We start from the raw sequence: 16,413 nt of genomic DNA on the forward strand, positions 1-16,413 counted from the left end.
GCGCAACATCAAGAACACACTATGCAGCCTCGTTGCTACCCAAAGGAGCGATACCCTCATATGTTTGTGCGTTCACGCATGCGTCTTTGATCCAACTGGCTCTGATCGTTCCTTTATTTACCTCCCTGCCGTCTTCTCTCTTTCTTCCTTCTACAACCACTCTCTCCCTGTTTTTCTCTTCACTTCTTCTCTCGTCTGGAGCGGCTCTCACAGTTCTCATCTCGGGTGCTTTGCTCAAATCTGCTTGTCCGTCTCTGTTTCTTTCGCTCCACAGAGTCCCAAGTCCTCGGAGTATCCCCATTGGTCGCCTGTCCCTTAGGGACCTTGCTTGTGCTTCTCAAGCTTCATTTTATCTTTGTCCTTCTTTCGAAGCCTCCAAGGTTGCTTTGACCTGCAGGGACGTTCTCTCTGGGATACACCATCGCCCACGCTTTAACCTTCCCTCCCACTCACTCCTCTCTTACCTTCGCGCTTTGGCCAACCGAGGCATAGTACTAAGCCGGTAACACGTTGACAACGACGTGTCGCATAAGTGCATCTAATATCCTCATTACCGTTGTTCACATTTCACCCGCCACGGGAAGTGCACCGGCAAGATGAGCGAGTCCGCGGAGCAGCTCCGCCAGATGCAACTGCTTCAAATGGTAATATCTAGCCTCTCACTCCTATCTAGCTTCCCTAACTGACTGAATCAATAGGCGGACCTAGGAACCGCTCGGCGTGAAATGATTTCCACAGACGAGATCAGGAAACAGGCTCGTGTCCACATTGCCGATATCGAATCCAAGCGACGGCTTGATCAGAGAGATGAAGCTCAATTGAGCAAATGGGCAAGTAAGTACTGAGAAAGAAACGCCCTTGAGCCCCTCTAGGATTTTACTAATCTTTGTCGCAGATTTGCATGCTGAGATCGGAGATACTAGTGGAATGGAGGAACTCGATGACATAGAATGCGGCCAGTCCCACCGAGCTAATTTGCACGCGATGTTGCACCCCAGTGGAGGTCAGCCGCAAACCTACGCAAACCACCTTTACCCAACTCCATCTGCAGGTCGCGGTGGTGGTGTTATGGGAAAGAGAGGACGAGGTGGTTTTGCTCCTCTCCCCAGGGGACCTACTAATCTTCCCCCAATCCCTCCAAGGTAAGAAATTGATTTACCCCGACATTTCAGACATCCAAATTGACGGTGAATAACTCGCAGACCCTCCTTTCATGGAAATGTTACACTTCCAGGACTCCCAGGACCGCGCGGTCGCTCGGCTACAATGTCGGCCAGCATTCATTTGGACCCTGCGTTAAACTGCAACAACGATGACAGCGATGCTCGAGATCGAGGAAGGGGACGTGGGCGAGGCAGAGGCAGAGGAAGGGGCAACGCCCAAGAACAGGTTCACAGTACGTTTTGATCACGGGTACAGAAATAGAACACAGCTAACAATATTCTTAGTGCCGCCTTCCGCCATCAGGCCTCATCGGGCATCTCCAGCGTAAGTGATCCGGCTTCTTTCTCTTGGTGAGATTAAGATGCTAACTTCTTGGCCAGCGTCAACTTCGCCACTAAAATCTCTGAGCCCGGGGACTTCATGTCCTTATTTCAGTCCCGCCGGGCAACTGAAACGTACAAGAAGCCTACCGATACAATCGTCTCTGCTCCAATTCCGAAGACTACATCTTCGCAGGAATCCATTCCACCCAATGTGCCAAGGGTGAAAATGCCTCCGAGCGATACACCCAAGAAGAAAAAGGCGAACATTCTTCCAGTTGCGAAGCCTGCATCATCGCCAGTGGCAACATCGACAACGCCATCTCGGGTTGTTCCTATTGAGACGACTACATCGTTCCAACCCTCCACGGCCCAGGCTACTACTGGAACCAAGAAATCTCAGCCACATATTGGACCCTATGAGGTGGAGACGCCCTCACGGTCAGCCCGTGTTGTTCCTCTTGAGAGGACCGCATCCTTCAAAACCCGCAAGGCCCAGCCTGATACACCCAAATCTTCTCAGCCACGTAATAAACTCCCTCCAGTGGAAGAACCCACCCCACCCCCACCCCATTCGGTTTCTGTTTCTGTCAAACAAGGCGGCAAGCCCAAAAAGGCGAAACACATGGTGACGGATTCTCAGCCTCTTCCAGCAATGGTCGCAACTGCCACGGATAAAATTCAATGGAAGGTTTTGCCTGGCGAAGAGCCACGAAAGAAGAGCACGGCTCCTCCAAGCAAGACGGCAGTCTCATTGGAAAACTCTATGCCCCTCGCTGAGGCCAAGAAGACACCCGTCACCAAGGTCACTCAACTCAAAGACAGCAAGCAGAATGTTCAGATGGAGGAAACCAAGCATAAACCCCAATCTCATGATCTTCTTAGCGATGACACTCCGGTTATGACAACCCCTCGCCATTTCAATACAGTGGCCATCAAGCCACCCGTCGTCAAGGTCACTCGACTCAAAGACAGCAAGCAGAATGTTCAGATGGAGGAAACCAAGCATAAACCCCAATATCATGATCTTCTTAGCGACGATGACGCCCCGGTCAATTCAACAATGATAACCCCTCACCATATGAACACAATGGCCGTCCACAGTCCAGGTGCTGCAGAATTGGCAGGTCTGAAGTTTGCCGAGAAGGTCGGAGAGTCGGTGCCATCCAAGAGCATTGACGGAGTCATTGCCCCTAAAACAACGATCAATGATTCAAGTCGAGAACTTGACGGCTTCGGTCTATATGGTCCGAAAATTATTGAAGAACTTCGCGACATTCGCAAACACATTCGTTCGCCCCAAGAGTTGGCTACTGCACATGATATCGAACGCATACTGGAATCTAAATTGCTTCAGTTGATTCCTGAAGCACCTCCACCGCCTACAGCACCTGCATCATCGGATATAGAAGGTCGGCTGGGGAATCTGCTTGCACTTGTGGAATATCTTTCCGCATCGCAGCAAGGAACTAACGCTGTTGAAATTTCTTCGACTGCCCGGCGCGATATTACTCCATTTGACGGGCACCGATCGCCGCCTCCCCCTTCGTCTAGTTCAAACTCACCCCCGTCTGCCGATAAACGCGCGCGCAAGGTACATGTGCCCGGCCTCTCGCCAACCAATAGTGAGAGTTCCGACGTAATTTCACAGTTCGAGACTCTTCAGGTTTCGGACAAACTCGCCGCGCCCCTCCAACCGCAGCGTGTGGTCCCAGTCCCAGCTCTTCGTCCGCTGAGAATTCCGAAGAAGGCTACTACATCCGATATGTCCGTTCAGGCTACTCCTGCTCTGGGATCACGTGCAAAGGAATCAACGAAAAAGCCACAGACTCTGAACGATTCGATCTTTGCAGGATCTGTACCCCTTGTCACTCCCAATGCTAACGTTATTGAACCTAATGCGGTGCGTTCCCAGACCACTGGTCGGGTGTTGAGCGCAAACCATCCAAACATTCCCAAGCACCAGGATTTCCAGGCAACGGGCGCTCGTACAATCGGCCCTGCGCCATACAAACCCCGCGTGATTGGACCTGCACCCTCTGCCTATGAGCCAACCACGTTGCGCGATGTGCCAACAGCCCACATTCGTACTGTTTCCGTTCAGCATGCTAACACTGAGAATCGGCCCTCCTTGGATGTTGCAAACCGTGCTTCGACCTCCATGGGTTACTTCAATGGCCCAGCTTCCCAGCAAGCTCCGGGTGAACTGTTCTCCATGCCTGACCCTGCGACGATTCTCCAGCCCAAAGCGAAGGCGGCTGGTTTCTTCACTTCCAACCAATCTCGCCGCTAACTAGTTAATGGCTTCTGTTTTCCAGAGTCTGAGTTTCAGTGGATTTCTTCTTCTACTAGCCTCAGCCAGCTCTGATCATCTATGGTCTCTACTTCAGTTTCATTTTCGTCTTTTCTATGGCCTTGTTGAGCTTTGAGATCTTTGCTTTCCCTGGCTGAATGGTTCCTATTTCAGTTGTTCAATTGTTCAAAAGCGAAAGGTCAATGATCGTTTAACGGGTCTTGCGTGATTATCAGATAGTTGAAGCTCTAATCAACTAATTGTTGTTTTTTTCATCACTTGATGTGAATGTAGGTAGTTCATTAGGGATATGAGCCGTTGAGTCAGACATGCAATAATGCAGAGGAAGAAAGTAAAGTGCTGTAAACATGACCTATCACTACGTAGGTACTCTATCATCATACAGCGCAAAATTACCTCGCTACAAAGAAAAGAAAAAGCAAACACGTTTCAGATTAAACATCCGCCTAGACTATTGCACCCAACCCGAAATAAAGAAGACCTACTTCCGAGGTGGACAAGTTCGGTATATCCGATCTGCATTAGTCGGGGAACATGCCTCCCGTTCCGGTCATTTCTAGGACTTTTGCACTCGAACAGACCTGTCACAGTACTTTCTTTTTCTTCTTTCTTTTCTTTTTGATGCACTGCTCCTCAATGCAGACACAGCGGTCAGGAACGGAACCCGGAAGTTCAATCGGGGAAGACAAAGCGACATCCGGTGCAAAGTACATAATGGCCAAAGTACATAATGGCCAAAGTACGTAACGGTATATATTGATATCGACATGTAGACTTGACGAGGTGTGATTTGCACGGTCTTTAAAGAACTAGCCTTTGCTATTTGTGATATGTTGAACTTGTAGTATGGCTCTATAGCATGACGTATCAAAATCCTAGGGTTGATTCTATAATGGCATATAGATGGTCTTGTGGAGATCTAGTTATACCCTGTCACCGAATTATCCCATCTAGATATCTTAACTCAATTGGATTCAGTCAGGCACGGCTCTGATGGGTTGGATATAAGATTACTTGCCTTCGAAGCTATATGATCCACGCCTATACGGCTGCTGTACATCTTGGCCATATGATCTTTTCCAAGTAGGGATGTTGATCATGATTCCCTAGAGAGATTACGTTAGAAAATATCATCAAATTTTACTAGAGCCTCTTACTTGTGTAACTGTCGAGTCTGTGGTATGCCCTCGCTCTCGATGAACCCTGGAGTATAGAAAAACAGAGGCCAGAGCGAAGAAGACGAGACTGAGACCGGCAGCAATAGTGTTTGCTGCTCGAAAACCGGTCCAGGTAAGACCAATCAAGGAAGTCATCTTTACTCGAATAGTATCCATGAGCAGTGTAGTTTGACAATGAAGAGCGATATTATGTCTCGATAAACGTGGATTCATTCTTCTTTAAATATACTCCCATCATGATATGTGACAATCACCTTCGCACAAGTAACAAGTCAGTAGCCCTAGTCTACTACTACCCATCTCGGACAGTGCAGGATATCAATATCCTCCAGGCACCACAAAAGCAAGAAGCCGGAGCATAGACGCCGATCAGTCAACTCGTGGCCTCTACCGATCATCACTCGGAGTGTGTAATGCAAAGAAGAAAAGAAAAACAACATTAATAAAAACAAATTGCAAAAAGCAAAGAAAGTAAAAAAAAGCAAAAATACCAAATCGCGCCGCATCCTTGAGAAATTATGCCGGCTAGAATTCCACCGTCCTGCAGGCACCGCCAAGAAAATCGAGAACTGTTCATTGGGCCTTAGACCTTGTGTTTCCTGAGCTGATGCACCAATCCGTTAATGCCAGCGTACCGACAACGCGGGCTATGGGAACTGCTATCCGGTGCCGCGGGCTGGCCCTTACCCATGCACATATATATGCATAGGGGAACACCCGGGTGTTTCTTGTGGTTCGTGTCTATCAGGGTCTAGATACTTGCTGTCATCTGCGATTGGTTCTGGATTCGTTCGGGACTTTCCCGCTAGCCTTCGAAGCACGGCGGGAGTAGGGACAGAAGGTCCCGGTAGACGTTCTGGTTCTGCTTGCCTTTGGCATCAGGCTTAGGGCCAGATTTTCCAATCCCTGTTCGTAATTTTGTATCGAAATGATGTCAATTTTGTTATGATTGGTATTTCTGCGGATCAACATAAGCCTGTGGTCTAAGCCTGCCATTGTGTTCCTGAAGTCCTGCATGCTCCAGATTCGGTTTAGGATAACAAAATAGAATATGCTAATGTGAAGGAATGTATCGATAATCAGTATCCCCGTCCGGTTTCCCCGAATAGGATCCTGTGGGTCCATTTGCTTCGAAGACTCCGGAAGGCCTGTCATACTTCCCCGCCGTGATAACCATATTATGGCGCCGTAGGCCAGAGGTGAAGCTAAAACGAAATTTCGATGAAATAGGAACGCTTGTAGTTGAAATTGCGCATTGATGCACTCTCTCGGGTCCGAAAGACAAATCAGATCATGTTCATTACTGGGCTAGTGGGCGAGGCCCAGAAGAAGGCCCAGGGTCAGCACCTGAGACTCGAGGCCGTTTTGGGTCGTTTGGACCCAGTGCCGGGACCCCTTGATGTGCGCCAGCTGTTCCATCGGCATTGGTGACGTCCACTAATGGAGGCCGTTTTCCGTTGAGGTTATTCTGGGGTGGCATACTGCCTCGGTTCATCATGGCAGGGTTGGAAACGTTCCTTTGGTCAAGGTTGGGCCGGGTCAATGGTCGATACGATGAGACAGAAGGGCCTCTGCCGACCGGACTGCTAACCCCACCACCAGGAGCACCGATTCTGCGCTGCAGATCCGTTGCGGGATTGACAAAATCGCGTGTTGCATTATTTTTATTAATGGTGGGTGCTGGGGAGGCGCTCGACAGCATCGGCCTAGGAATAGGAATGCTTTTGCTGTGGTCTACACCAGCGGTTTTGCGGATGGAGGGACTCTCAGCATGTGGATCGAATTGAGGTACGCCCGACGGGACGGAGTTTGGATTTTCACGGAGAAGGTCCACTGCTCTTGCAGAAAAGAAACCCGTTGACGGTGTGCCTTGCGGTGGTGGGTTCATGTCCTCGGTTTTCTGAAAGCCGCCGGGGCCGGTTTCCTTTTGAGTCGGAGGCTGGACGATGTTTTTGTGTGGAGGATGCTGACCAACTGGTTGCTGTGGTGGGACTGATGGTCTAGGGTTCGCAAGATTTTGAGCAGGACCTTGAGCGGCCATTGGTCGACCTTGTACCGCAGCTGGAGACGGCATAGTAGATTGGTTCTGTCGCACATTTGAGGGATTAGGTCGTCCTGCTTGGCCCGCGCCGTTCCATCGCTCTGGTTTTGATGGTGTTACAACAGCGGGGTTAAATCCTGCTCGAACAGGCGGTCCTCGCTGAGGCGCTGGACCGTTCGTTGGCACGGTACGCTGCTGTTCTCGAAGAATCTCTGTGTCTATTACGATCTCATCAGGATTGCCCATATCGGTATCAGCTACCCCGAAATCGGCTTCATCAAAGAGGTCACCTAAAAATCATTAGCCGGAGTTCAACCTTATGTATTCTAATACATACTGCCAAACTCTCCATCTCCATCAAAAGAAACATTATTCCCAGAATTATTTCCTCTCGCTTGATGTGGCGGACCAGGGAGGGGTAGATCATCCTCTTCGGGTACTTGCTTGGGTGGAGGCAGCGGTTTCTTAAGTGGCGCGAAGTCCGGGTGACGGTGGAGATTTTCAACGTCCCATCGTCCCTATTTTGATAGTCAGCTGGCACATCGCAAGTTGGAGGACATCGGGGACCTTACAGGCGCTGCCTTGACTTTGGTCACCTTGGCCACATAATCTTTGTCATAGATACAGTTACCTAGCACGTTGCCAAAGTTCCTCAATGCACGTTTCAAAGCATCTGTTGTGCCTTCTTTCTTGGCCTTCTCAAACGCTGCGGCCTTGCCTTTGCAGTTCTCGATATGTCCGTAGCCAATATCCTAGAAGAGGGCTGGAGTTAGCACAAGGCCCACGAGAATTCATATCACGAATATGTTCCTTTACCTCATGAAATGTTCCATCTCTCAAGGTCACTCTCATGATGACTGAAAGTCCCAGGCTGATCTTGCCTGTGTTCTGATTTTCCTCAACCTGATAAGCGTTAGTCAATCCCTATGTGATGTAGTTGATAAACATAAGATCAACGCACAAAATCAATCTGAATCGTCTGAATCGAACTGGACCAGCCATTGAATCCAAACACTTCATTCGCGAGATTAATGCATTTGTCCGCGGAGAGATAGTGCACTTTTTGCCCCGCTGCACCAGGTCGCGCAGAGATGTATTCGGGTCCCAATTTCTTATCAAGACGCGCTTGTAGTGTTGCAATTTCCTGTGCGGTGTATTCACTGATGCGGCGTTGGGGTTCCTCAAATGGGTTTGCTTTAGCGGCTCCTGTAGCGTTCGGCATCATTATAGATCCTGCATTACCCCGATGCTGGTCACCAACGCTGAGATTATCACTATCAGTGCTCGGTTCCATGGGGTATAGTATTTCGGGTCCGGGGTATTGGTCTCACGCTGGCATGTTTTGTTGTGAATGAGTGTCGAGTTTGATATTAGAGATGTACTGGCGTGTCGGGCGCGTTGTCTTGAGGCACCAGGACGCGGCTCATCGCGATATCACATGATGATAACGCGATAAGATAAAGATTAGAGCTTCAGTAAACAAAACACTGATAATTGATATTAAGGATAGTTGGAGATTATTAGGTATGTGGTTCACATATGGAAGCTACCATTCGGGGTTTCATCATTTCTCATTCTTTGCAAAAGCTATCTATCCCTTCGGATGAGGAAGGGTATGCCATAAATCATTGGATGACGAGACTGGCACTGGGCACAAGTCCTAGTTCCTTCAAAGTCTCGCCGAAAAACTCATTATCAAATATCTTCTTGGGGAAAGTCTGCACGAAGCTCTGGACCTCGATCCCATCCTGTTCCCTCAATGCGGCCGCAACCTCAAACAACGTGGTGTCGACGGGCAATGTCTTCATGACGTTACCCTTGGATGACTGGAATCGCAGTCGAGTTTCGGTATAGGCAGAGGCAGGTTTAGACGTAGTGGGACCGGAGGAAGTGGGTGCTGGAGCGGCAGCAGGCTGGGGAGGAGGAGCCACACCGGCACGCTCAGCTCGCTGCTTCTCGGCCTTCAATCGACGCTCCTCCTTGTCGGCCTCGATTTTCGCCTTGATACGTTTTTTGGCATCGATTTCATCCTGCTTCTCCTTCTTCTTCTTGGCTGCCTCCTTCAACTGTTGCTTCCGCTCGAGTTCCTCCTTAGCATCTTGACTTTCCTTGGTGCTCTTCCTTCGGATTTCCTAATAATAAAAGTGAGCAAAATACCTCAATCGACCAAAATCAGGAATACACACCTCATTCTTCTTCTTGTCAATCTTGTCCTGGTCCGAGAGCCCTGCGCGCTTCGCCGCAAGCTTCTCCCGCAGCTCTGTCAGTCTCTGCTTCTTCTGCTCCTCTGTCAAGGGAGCAATCTCCTCCGTAGACTCAGCAAAATCAACATGTCCCGACTTTGATGCGTGGAACTCGGCCTGTGACTGGCCTCGGAACTTCTTGCCACACTCGTTGCATACTAAGCTGCGTGGTTGTTCGCCTGGTTGAAGCGCAGGGTTCTCTTCGTCTTGTGCTGCTTTCGTTTGTGCCTTAATCTCCTCCAATGACTTGTCTTGGTTGTCCTCAAGCCACTGTAGTGCACCTTGCACTGTTAAGTCAGTTAGCAGATACCCAACTATAGATACTGGGGAAACAAAAACTTACAGCCACCAGTCTTCGTCACTGCGAGCTGGGCGCGCTCCTTGTCAAAGCCCATTTCAATGAGCTGATCCAAGTCCGATGCCATGACGGCTGTTGGGACGTGATAAAGATGTAAATGTAAATGTAGGACGCGCTCGAAAAATGAGCGCAATTTGGCAAGATTGAATCAGATAGGTGGTTCAGATGTGAGTTAGGTCGCGAGAACAGAGTGGGTGACGTATCAGAAAGGCGGCGAGCGATAAGGCCCACTTACCTTCCCCGGGTTTCTATGGCATCAAGTTCTTCTTGATGGCGTGTTTTGAGGGATAGTTCGATACTTGTACGCCATTGAAAGGGTGATAATGCCAATTTCATGTTTCTATGATATTTTCGACTTGTACTACCTATGCACACGTGTCGTAGTTATCTATTTAAATTTAGGTGGCTGTGTGGCTTATAGAGCCGAATAAACATGCAACTTGAATATAGTGTTGTGCAAGATGTATGTATTTGGCGAAAACCTTCAAGTAACATATAAAATGTAAAATCAGGCTAAACGGAATACGAACATGTATATATAGGGAGGGACTAGCATCATATAAACCGAAAGATATATCTGCTAAGGATGCGTGTGCTACGAGATAACTGCATTGAAGACATTTTATATATTACTATATTTCAGCCTCCGAGACAGAAGATATAGACTACAATATGTTAGCAAGTGACGTCTATTAACATACGAGGTCGAAGCCAGCGCCAAGGGATATGATCGCATACCTCAATAGCATAGCTCCATGCATGGCAACCAGGGAAATAAGGCATATATACAGGCTGATCCCAGTAGAAAGTTCAGTGACCAATGAGCAACCAATATGACGAAATATATACAATTTAAACACAAGTGGGATTTGACCCCACTGCAAGTATCATATGCGGGTGAAGATGTCCATCTGAGGATGCAAGGATATAAGAGCATATTAGAAAAGAGTGGTCGAACTAGATATATACTTCTCATAGCCAATATGCCAGTAGAATAATTAAACACGAAGAAGGAACTTGCAATGTGGTTATAGCCTACTCCGTAGAGCTTGTCAATAGTGACATCACCTGACTGTTTGCTGTTTGCTGACTCATCTAATTTCCCCGTGCCTAGGTGGACAGTAATCAAACTCCTGAGGCATCTTAGACCTGATAACTCCCTAACGCCTTTATTCCCAATCGGAACCTAATCGCGTGCAATCATCCACGCCCTTGTCATCTTTGTTCCCTTCTCCCACCTCTGTCACCCCGACCACGTGCATCATGACCATCCAAATCGAGCCCTCCGAGTTGGGCTTCAAGCGTGAGTGCTAGACCCCGAACCTGTAGACCTGCCTAGATCACATCTCATCGGTTGATAACAGGTCCCTTCAATCATGAAGTATGCCAGGTTCTCCGCCTGAGCAACCCGAATGAGGAATCTGTGGTCTTCAAGGTATGTGTGACAAACCCCCTCCCTTGATCTTTGTCGCAGTACTAACATGTGTCCTCGGCGCACTAGGTCAAAACCACCGCTCCTAAGCAGTATGTCCCGACGATTGTCTGCGCAATGCCTATACTCGAGTTTTTTTATCTGATCATATTGTAGTTACTGTGTGCGACCTAACTCCGGCCACATCGAACCTGGCAAAACTGTCGAAGTCCAAGGTTAGTCGATAAGCGAGTACGCCTGAATTTTGCGGCGGGCTAATATTATCCACAGTGTTGCTTCAGGCTATGAAAGAGGACCCTGCTCCGGATGCCAAGTGCAAGGATAAGTTCCTAGTGCAGGCCGTCCCGGTCTCACGTGGATTGGAGGATGCCAGCGTTGGCCAGATTGTATGTCCAGAGTCCAGCATGGAGAACACGAAGATCAATAACTAATATTACATTTAGTTCGACCAAACTCCCAAGGGCGACGTGGTTGAGCGCAAGATTCGAGTTGTCTACCTAGCAACAGATGCCACTTCAGCCAACGAATCGGTATTCTCCCCAGCAATCACTTCTTTATACACATAGTCTAACTTTCACCAGGTGCATGATGAGGAACCTCCATCGTACATTTCTCCTGCCGGCGCAAATTTCCAGACCCCGGCCCCCAAGAAGATTGACTCCGCTGAACCGTCCCCAATTCCTGCTCCCAATTTCTCCGAGAAGAAGTCCCAGTCTCCCCAGCGCGAGCCGCAATCTGCTATTTCAACTGCCAGGTCTGCCGTGGGAAGTGCTATTCCCTCAACCGACGAACTCAAGTCCCAGCTGTCCGAAGCCAACGCACAGATCCAACGACTGAAAGACCGACTTGCGGATCAAGGACTGCGGCAGCGGAAGACCGGCGGAGAGGCTACCGGTAAAGCTGTGCCTGCTACCATGCAGCAGTCACATGCGCCAACGGCGAGTGGAGTTTCCATCCAGGCTGTGGCATCTCTCTGTCTGCTCAGCTTCTTGATCGCATACTTCTTCTTCTAGTCTGGTCTTCTGTTTCTCGCTTTCTCGCGGTCTATCTGGCTTCATTGCACCTACTCTCCGCGTACTAAATGCCTCCCGTCTAACGTCGCCGACGCCCGTCCCAAATTCCCATCTACTTTTTGTCTCTTGAAGAGAGCATGCCGTTTTCTATCTGTTCTAGCATCAGCCTTTTTATGCGTTTGCTTTAAATTCTTCTGCCCCAGTATCAATACTCTACTTTCATGTTGTCTCTCTGGACTTCTTCCCTTGAGGCCGGACATATGTCTGTCTCATCCTCTTTGCCGTTGCTTTCCTTTGTTCTTTACCATTCCTGTCTTGTCTAATATCATTTTATGATAAAACGGACCCAGCCTTTCGATTCGTTCGCCTTGTTTCATAACCCATTCTCGAGCTCGGGATAATACATGTGATTGCTACTAGAGCTAACTCCATGTCGTATGCAGTTCGGGACGTTGTCTCCCTTCTTCGGTAATTGGTTGATTGAAGACATTCGGTCCTGTCTTTGCGCATTAAATGGTCTTGTTGACACAGGCACCGGACATCATCTCAACTGAGCGTAAATCTACCGAGACTGATGCTTCGTGTTTCCTACAATTATGAAGCCTGATAAAAGTCACAAAATGACAGCCTATTTGATTGTAAACAAATATATCTAACAAGTACAAGTACTCCACCCAGTAATGTATGTAACTGAACACCTGAAAATCCAAAACCAAACGTTATACTCAAAAAGCAGAACAAGATCTAACATTGAATCTCACTCTCCTTCCAGCCTTCACCCTCCTCGCCCGCCGGACCCGCCGACTCAGCCGAGATGCCCTCACCACCACGTCCATTCCATTGCTTAGACGCAGCAGAATCACCACCGCGCTTCGTCCCACCGCCAACAATCCGTCCACCCTGTTCGCGCTTCACACGACACCACGGACCGACATCCTTATCCAGGATGAAAGTGTAAATAACCCAAACCCAGCTCCGGTGGCAAGGTAGCGGTTCATAGAACTCCCTCGCAATCTCATGCAGCTTATGCAATCGAGTCCAAGGGATAGCAGGGAAATCGTGGTGCTCGTTATGCAAGCCGACATTGTAAGTGAGGATATTGAGCGGGCCGTAGTACGAGTATGTCTCCGGGGGAGGCAGAGAGTCGAGCGGGTGCGGGACCTTCGGCTTCTCGTTCTTTTTCAGCTCGGTCAGGGACTCTGTACCGCCGCCCTTCACGTTCGAGAAGAAATAGTGCTCCGCGATGAAGTGGCCTGCGCAGGGGTGCAGGGATCCGGCGAGGAATGAGCTCAACACGAAGTATAGCACTGGCTGGATGGAGCCGCATAGTTTGCTTAGGGCGTAGTCGAAGCTTATTTGGATGCCTAGGTTCAGGAGGTGGATGTAGGTGAAGGGTGGGCTGTAGATGAACATTGGGCGCACGGCGTAGAAGAGGATCTGGAAGGTGCAGAAGAATGTTTTGCCCAGGAGGGAGTTTAGGAAGAAGGCTTCCACTGCTGTGGGGAGGTCGGTATCGAGACCTGTTACGCCGAGGGATTTGTGGTGTGTCAGGTGGTAGGGCTGTTAGTGGTGCTGTGTCAGTTCATTGTCTGCGTTGGGGCCCAGCTAGTTTCCGGCATGTGGAAGAGTATACGTACTCTGAATGCTGCGCTGTACGGCAGTCCGATGGGGAGGTTTGCGAAGATAGCGAGCAAGCGGTTGGCGAAAGCCGACCGGAATGCCAGGTTGTGTGAGATCTCATGGATGGCGAGGAACAGGTTCTGGTTGCAAGTTGCACCGATCACGTATGCCGTGACCAGGAACCGCCAATCGAGCATTGAGGTGCTGCGGAGGAGATAGGCACAGGTGAGTTGTAGGGACACGACGCCGAGGACGACCCATTTGGTAAGAGGCTCGGGACCACATAGTTTGGTGACCTATAGGTACATGATATCATGAATCAGCATTGCAATTGCACTTGTTGAGACTGTTCCTCGCCCAGGAAAGGTGGCCAGGTGTATGTAGGAGCTCCGCAGACCTCCGCATGGAGTCTTCACCCAGCTCTCATATCACCCCGAGGGCCCTCAAAACAGGATCACATACCTCCGGATGGGCTTTAATAATTGCCTGTCTTCTTGAGCGGTGCGGTTCTTCCGTGTATGTCCAGAAGAAATGGTCCTCGACCAAAGCTTCGGGTGCCTGTATTCTGGTAGACTCTGGTTGTGTTTTGTCGGATGCCTTGGCTGCCTTGGTTGCCGACACGCGGAGTTGCGGCGAAGTTGTTTCAACGACCGCAGACATGATGGAAATTGGTGTGTGTCGAAGTTTAGGCCATGGGAGATATAAGAGGTCTCAAAAAAGTCGGAAGACAGTTGTTCCACGTGGGGCGACGCGATACTTGATGGCTTGAGGCTTGGCAGGATCGGCACTTGTCAGGGCTTTTGGTCTCCAATCTATTCAAGACATTACTAATGAGATGGATCTTTGAAGAACGCTTTTTATTTACTTATGTCTATGAAATACATCAGTAGTCGTCACCACGGCTAATAACTTCCTTCACGTTCGGGCGCAATACAATCGTCTAAACAAGTCAGTAAACAGTCCGAGTGGAGAAATTCCCAAAATAGAAACATACATGTTCATATTGGGCAGTGTATGAGCCCTTGATATCGCAAAGAGGAGGGTAATCCTGCACAATTCCAGAAGAAACCAGGTTGTTCAACTATATTCGTTAGCTTCGGTGTCTCGCATTGAACTTCATCGTCAACTTACGCCCAAAAGGTACTTGTCCTGACCCAGGCGGTCGATGTACCGGCGACAGAAGGGAAGGGTGCCAAAGTTCTTGTTGATCAAATTTAACAAGTTCTTAGCGGAGGTAAGACGCAAGGGAACGTTAGGAGCGTCGGAGGCGAGAGCGTAGTGCGAGGTTTCCATCTGAGGCCATGTTAGCCTTGGTTCTCGACCTAGGACCTACAGTATAAACTTACTTCCTCTCGCACGTAACCTTTACCGGTACTACCGAAAGTCTCAATGGCGAAAACTTCACCCTCTTCCATCTTGGTCTGATCGGTGCTCTTGACGATTGGTACACTCTTGCCACCGTGGATGACGTGCTGGTCAATGTTGTGACCGTTTAAGTTGCGGATACACTTGACAGGGTGCATGGTGCCATTGAGCTCAACTTCGTAACTTTCCATAGCTTCTTGGATGGCGGCACCGATATCACTCATACGGACGTCAATTCCCGCTTCCTAGAAACCCGTCAGCTCTGCCTGAGACGAAGAAGAGAAGGAAAACTTACCCGAATACCGGTGTTGGTGGCGTCCTTCACGGCAGCGAGAAGAGGATCGTACACTGGGTCAAAAGTCATAGTGAAAGCACTGTCCACAATGCGGCCGTTAAGCTGCGCACCGAAGTCGACCTTCATCACGTCTCCCTGGTTCAGGACCATCTTGTTGCCCGCATTCGGGGTATAATGCGCAGCGCAATGGTTGATGCTCAAACCACAAGGGAAGCCCATACCACCCTTGATGTTATCACCTTCCTCCAGACCTGGGTGACCTGTCAGGGCGCGCACCGAATCCTCGATGCCCTCCGCGATCTCAGTCAAAGTCTGACCGGGCTTGATGTTCTTCTGCGCATACTGGCGGACTTGACGGTGAACCTCGGCACCCTGGCGGTACTCCTGCAGGAAGTCATTATTCATGCGATCGAGGTATCGTTTTTCTTCGTTGGTAGTACGGTAGGCATTGTCGTTTAGGTATTCGACGATCTCGCCCTCGGGGTATTGGCCGTTGGGGAAGAGGTTAGACACAGGAACACGCGGTGGCTCGCTCTGGACCTTGGCACCACCCTTCTTCTTGGGCTTCCTCTTGGGCTTCTTCTTCTTCTTCTTTTTGTCGGCTAGAGGTGACCCCGCCGTTAGTCCCGGTCGACTTCTGTGGGGTGGGGTGGGGTTCTGGAAGCGCGGTCACGGAAATAAACTTCAACAAAACTCACCCCCAGCAGCTTCAGTCTCTGCGGCACCCTCGCCGTCTTGGGCGTCGTCCGAGTCCTCCTCCGCTTCGGCGGGAACCTGATCTGCCGTGCGGGCGGCCTGGACGTTCACTGGTCTCTGATCAGTCACACATGAGAGAAGTAAACAGAAAATTCGAGGATCTTACGGTCTAACTGATCCAACTTCTCCGTAGTCTGAGCTGCCATCTTGAATGTGGCAATTGAACAAGTCGTATGTTCAAAGGCAAGAGGGGAATGTCGGGTGTCGGGGAAAGAGTTTTGCTGATAAGATAAGAAGAGGCTTGGAGATTTCCTTGGCGGCGGATGGATGTTGCTGCCTGACATGCCTGTTGTGTTGTACACTTCAACACGTCT

The 16,413-nt window shown here is 49.5% G+C and overlaps 6 protein-coding genes across 6 annotated transcripts; 2 read left to right on the forward strand and 4 right to left on the reverse strand.

The window, feature by feature from the left end:
* Window positions 1-596: 596 nt before the first annotated feature.
* LCP9604111_7201 (uncharacterized protein) lies at window positions 597-3,777 on the forward strand (the record flags this gene model as incomplete). The annotated part of the gene is made up of 6 exons (XM_039075208.1): window positions 597-644; window positions 699-834; window positions 896-1,142; window positions 1,203-1,396; window positions 1,449-1,488; window positions 1,545-3,777. The coding sequence occupies 6 exons, from the start codon at window positions 597-599 to the stop codon at window positions 3,775-3,777; spliced, it is 2,898 nt and encodes a 965-aa protein (XP_038926899.1).
* Window positions 3,778-6,276: 2,499 nt separating this feature from the next.
* LCP9604111_7202 (RAD52 DNA repair protein RADC) lies at window positions 6,277-8,356 on the reverse strand (the record flags this gene model as incomplete). The annotated part of the gene is made up of 6 exons (XM_039075209.1): window positions 6,277-7,307; window positions 7,355-7,535; window positions 7,590-7,769; window positions 7,834-7,920; window positions 7,979-8,279; window positions 8,349-8,356. The coding sequence occupies 6 exons, from the start codon at window positions 8,354-8,356 to the stop codon at window positions 6,277-6,279; spliced, it is 1,788 nt and encodes a 595-aa protein (XP_038926900.1).
* A 286-nt stretch (window positions 8,357-8,642) lies between these two features.
* Window positions 8,643-9,685, reverse strand: LCP9604111_7203 (UBA and UBX domain-containing protein; the record flags this gene model as incomplete). Its single annotated transcript, XM_039075210.1, has 3 exons — window positions 8,643-9,149; window positions 9,204-9,547; window positions 9,604-9,685. 3 exons carry the CDS (start codon window positions 9,683-9,685, stop codon window positions 8,643-8,645), a joined length of 933 nt encoding a protein of 310 aa, XP_038926901.1.
* Window positions 9,686-10,881: 1,196 nt separating this feature from the next.
* LCP9604111_7204 (uncharacterized protein) lies at window positions 10,882-12,063 on the forward strand (the record flags this gene model as incomplete). Its single annotated transcript, XM_039075211.1, has 7 exons — window positions 10,882-10,921; window positions 10,983-11,053; window positions 11,120-11,142; window positions 11,207-11,265; window positions 11,321-11,436; window positions 11,494-11,580; window positions 11,632-12,063. The coding sequence occupies 7 exons, from the start codon at window positions 10,882-10,884 to the stop codon at window positions 12,061-12,063; spliced, it is 828 nt and encodes a 275-aa protein (XP_038926902.1).
* Window positions 12,064-12,807: 744 nt separating this feature from the next.
* On the reverse strand, window positions 12,808-14,343 carry LCP9604111_7205 (sphingolipid delta(4)-desaturase family protein; the record flags this gene model as incomplete). The annotated part of the gene is made up of 3 exons (XM_039075212.1): window positions 12,808-13,623; window positions 13,701-13,979; window positions 14,146-14,343. The coding sequence occupies 3 exons, from the start codon at window positions 14,341-14,343 to the stop codon at window positions 12,808-12,810; spliced, it is 1,293 nt and encodes a 430-aa protein (XP_038926903.1).
* Window positions 14,344-14,566: 223 nt separating this feature from the next.
* LCP9604111_7206 (methionine aminopeptidase 2) lies at window positions 14,567-16,245 on the reverse strand (the record flags this gene model as incomplete). The annotated part of the gene is made up of 7 exons (XM_039075213.1): window positions 14,567-14,623; window positions 14,678-14,764; window positions 14,815-14,976; window positions 15,030-15,293; window positions 15,344-15,945; window positions 16,042-16,149; window positions 16,206-16,245. The coding sequence occupies 7 exons, from the start codon at window positions 16,243-16,245 to the stop codon at window positions 14,567-14,569; spliced, it is 1,320 nt and encodes a 439-aa protein (XP_038926904.1).
* Window positions 16,246-16,413: the final 168 nt, after the last annotated feature.

Source organism: Penicillium roqueforti (genome assembly GCF_015533775.1).
Source record: "Penicillium roqueforti strain LCP96 04111 chromosome Unknown scaffold_21, whole genome shotgun sequence".
NCBI classification, from domain to species: Eukaryota; Fungi; Ascomycota; class Eurotiomycetes; order Eurotiales; family Aspergillaceae; genus Penicillium; species Penicillium roqueforti.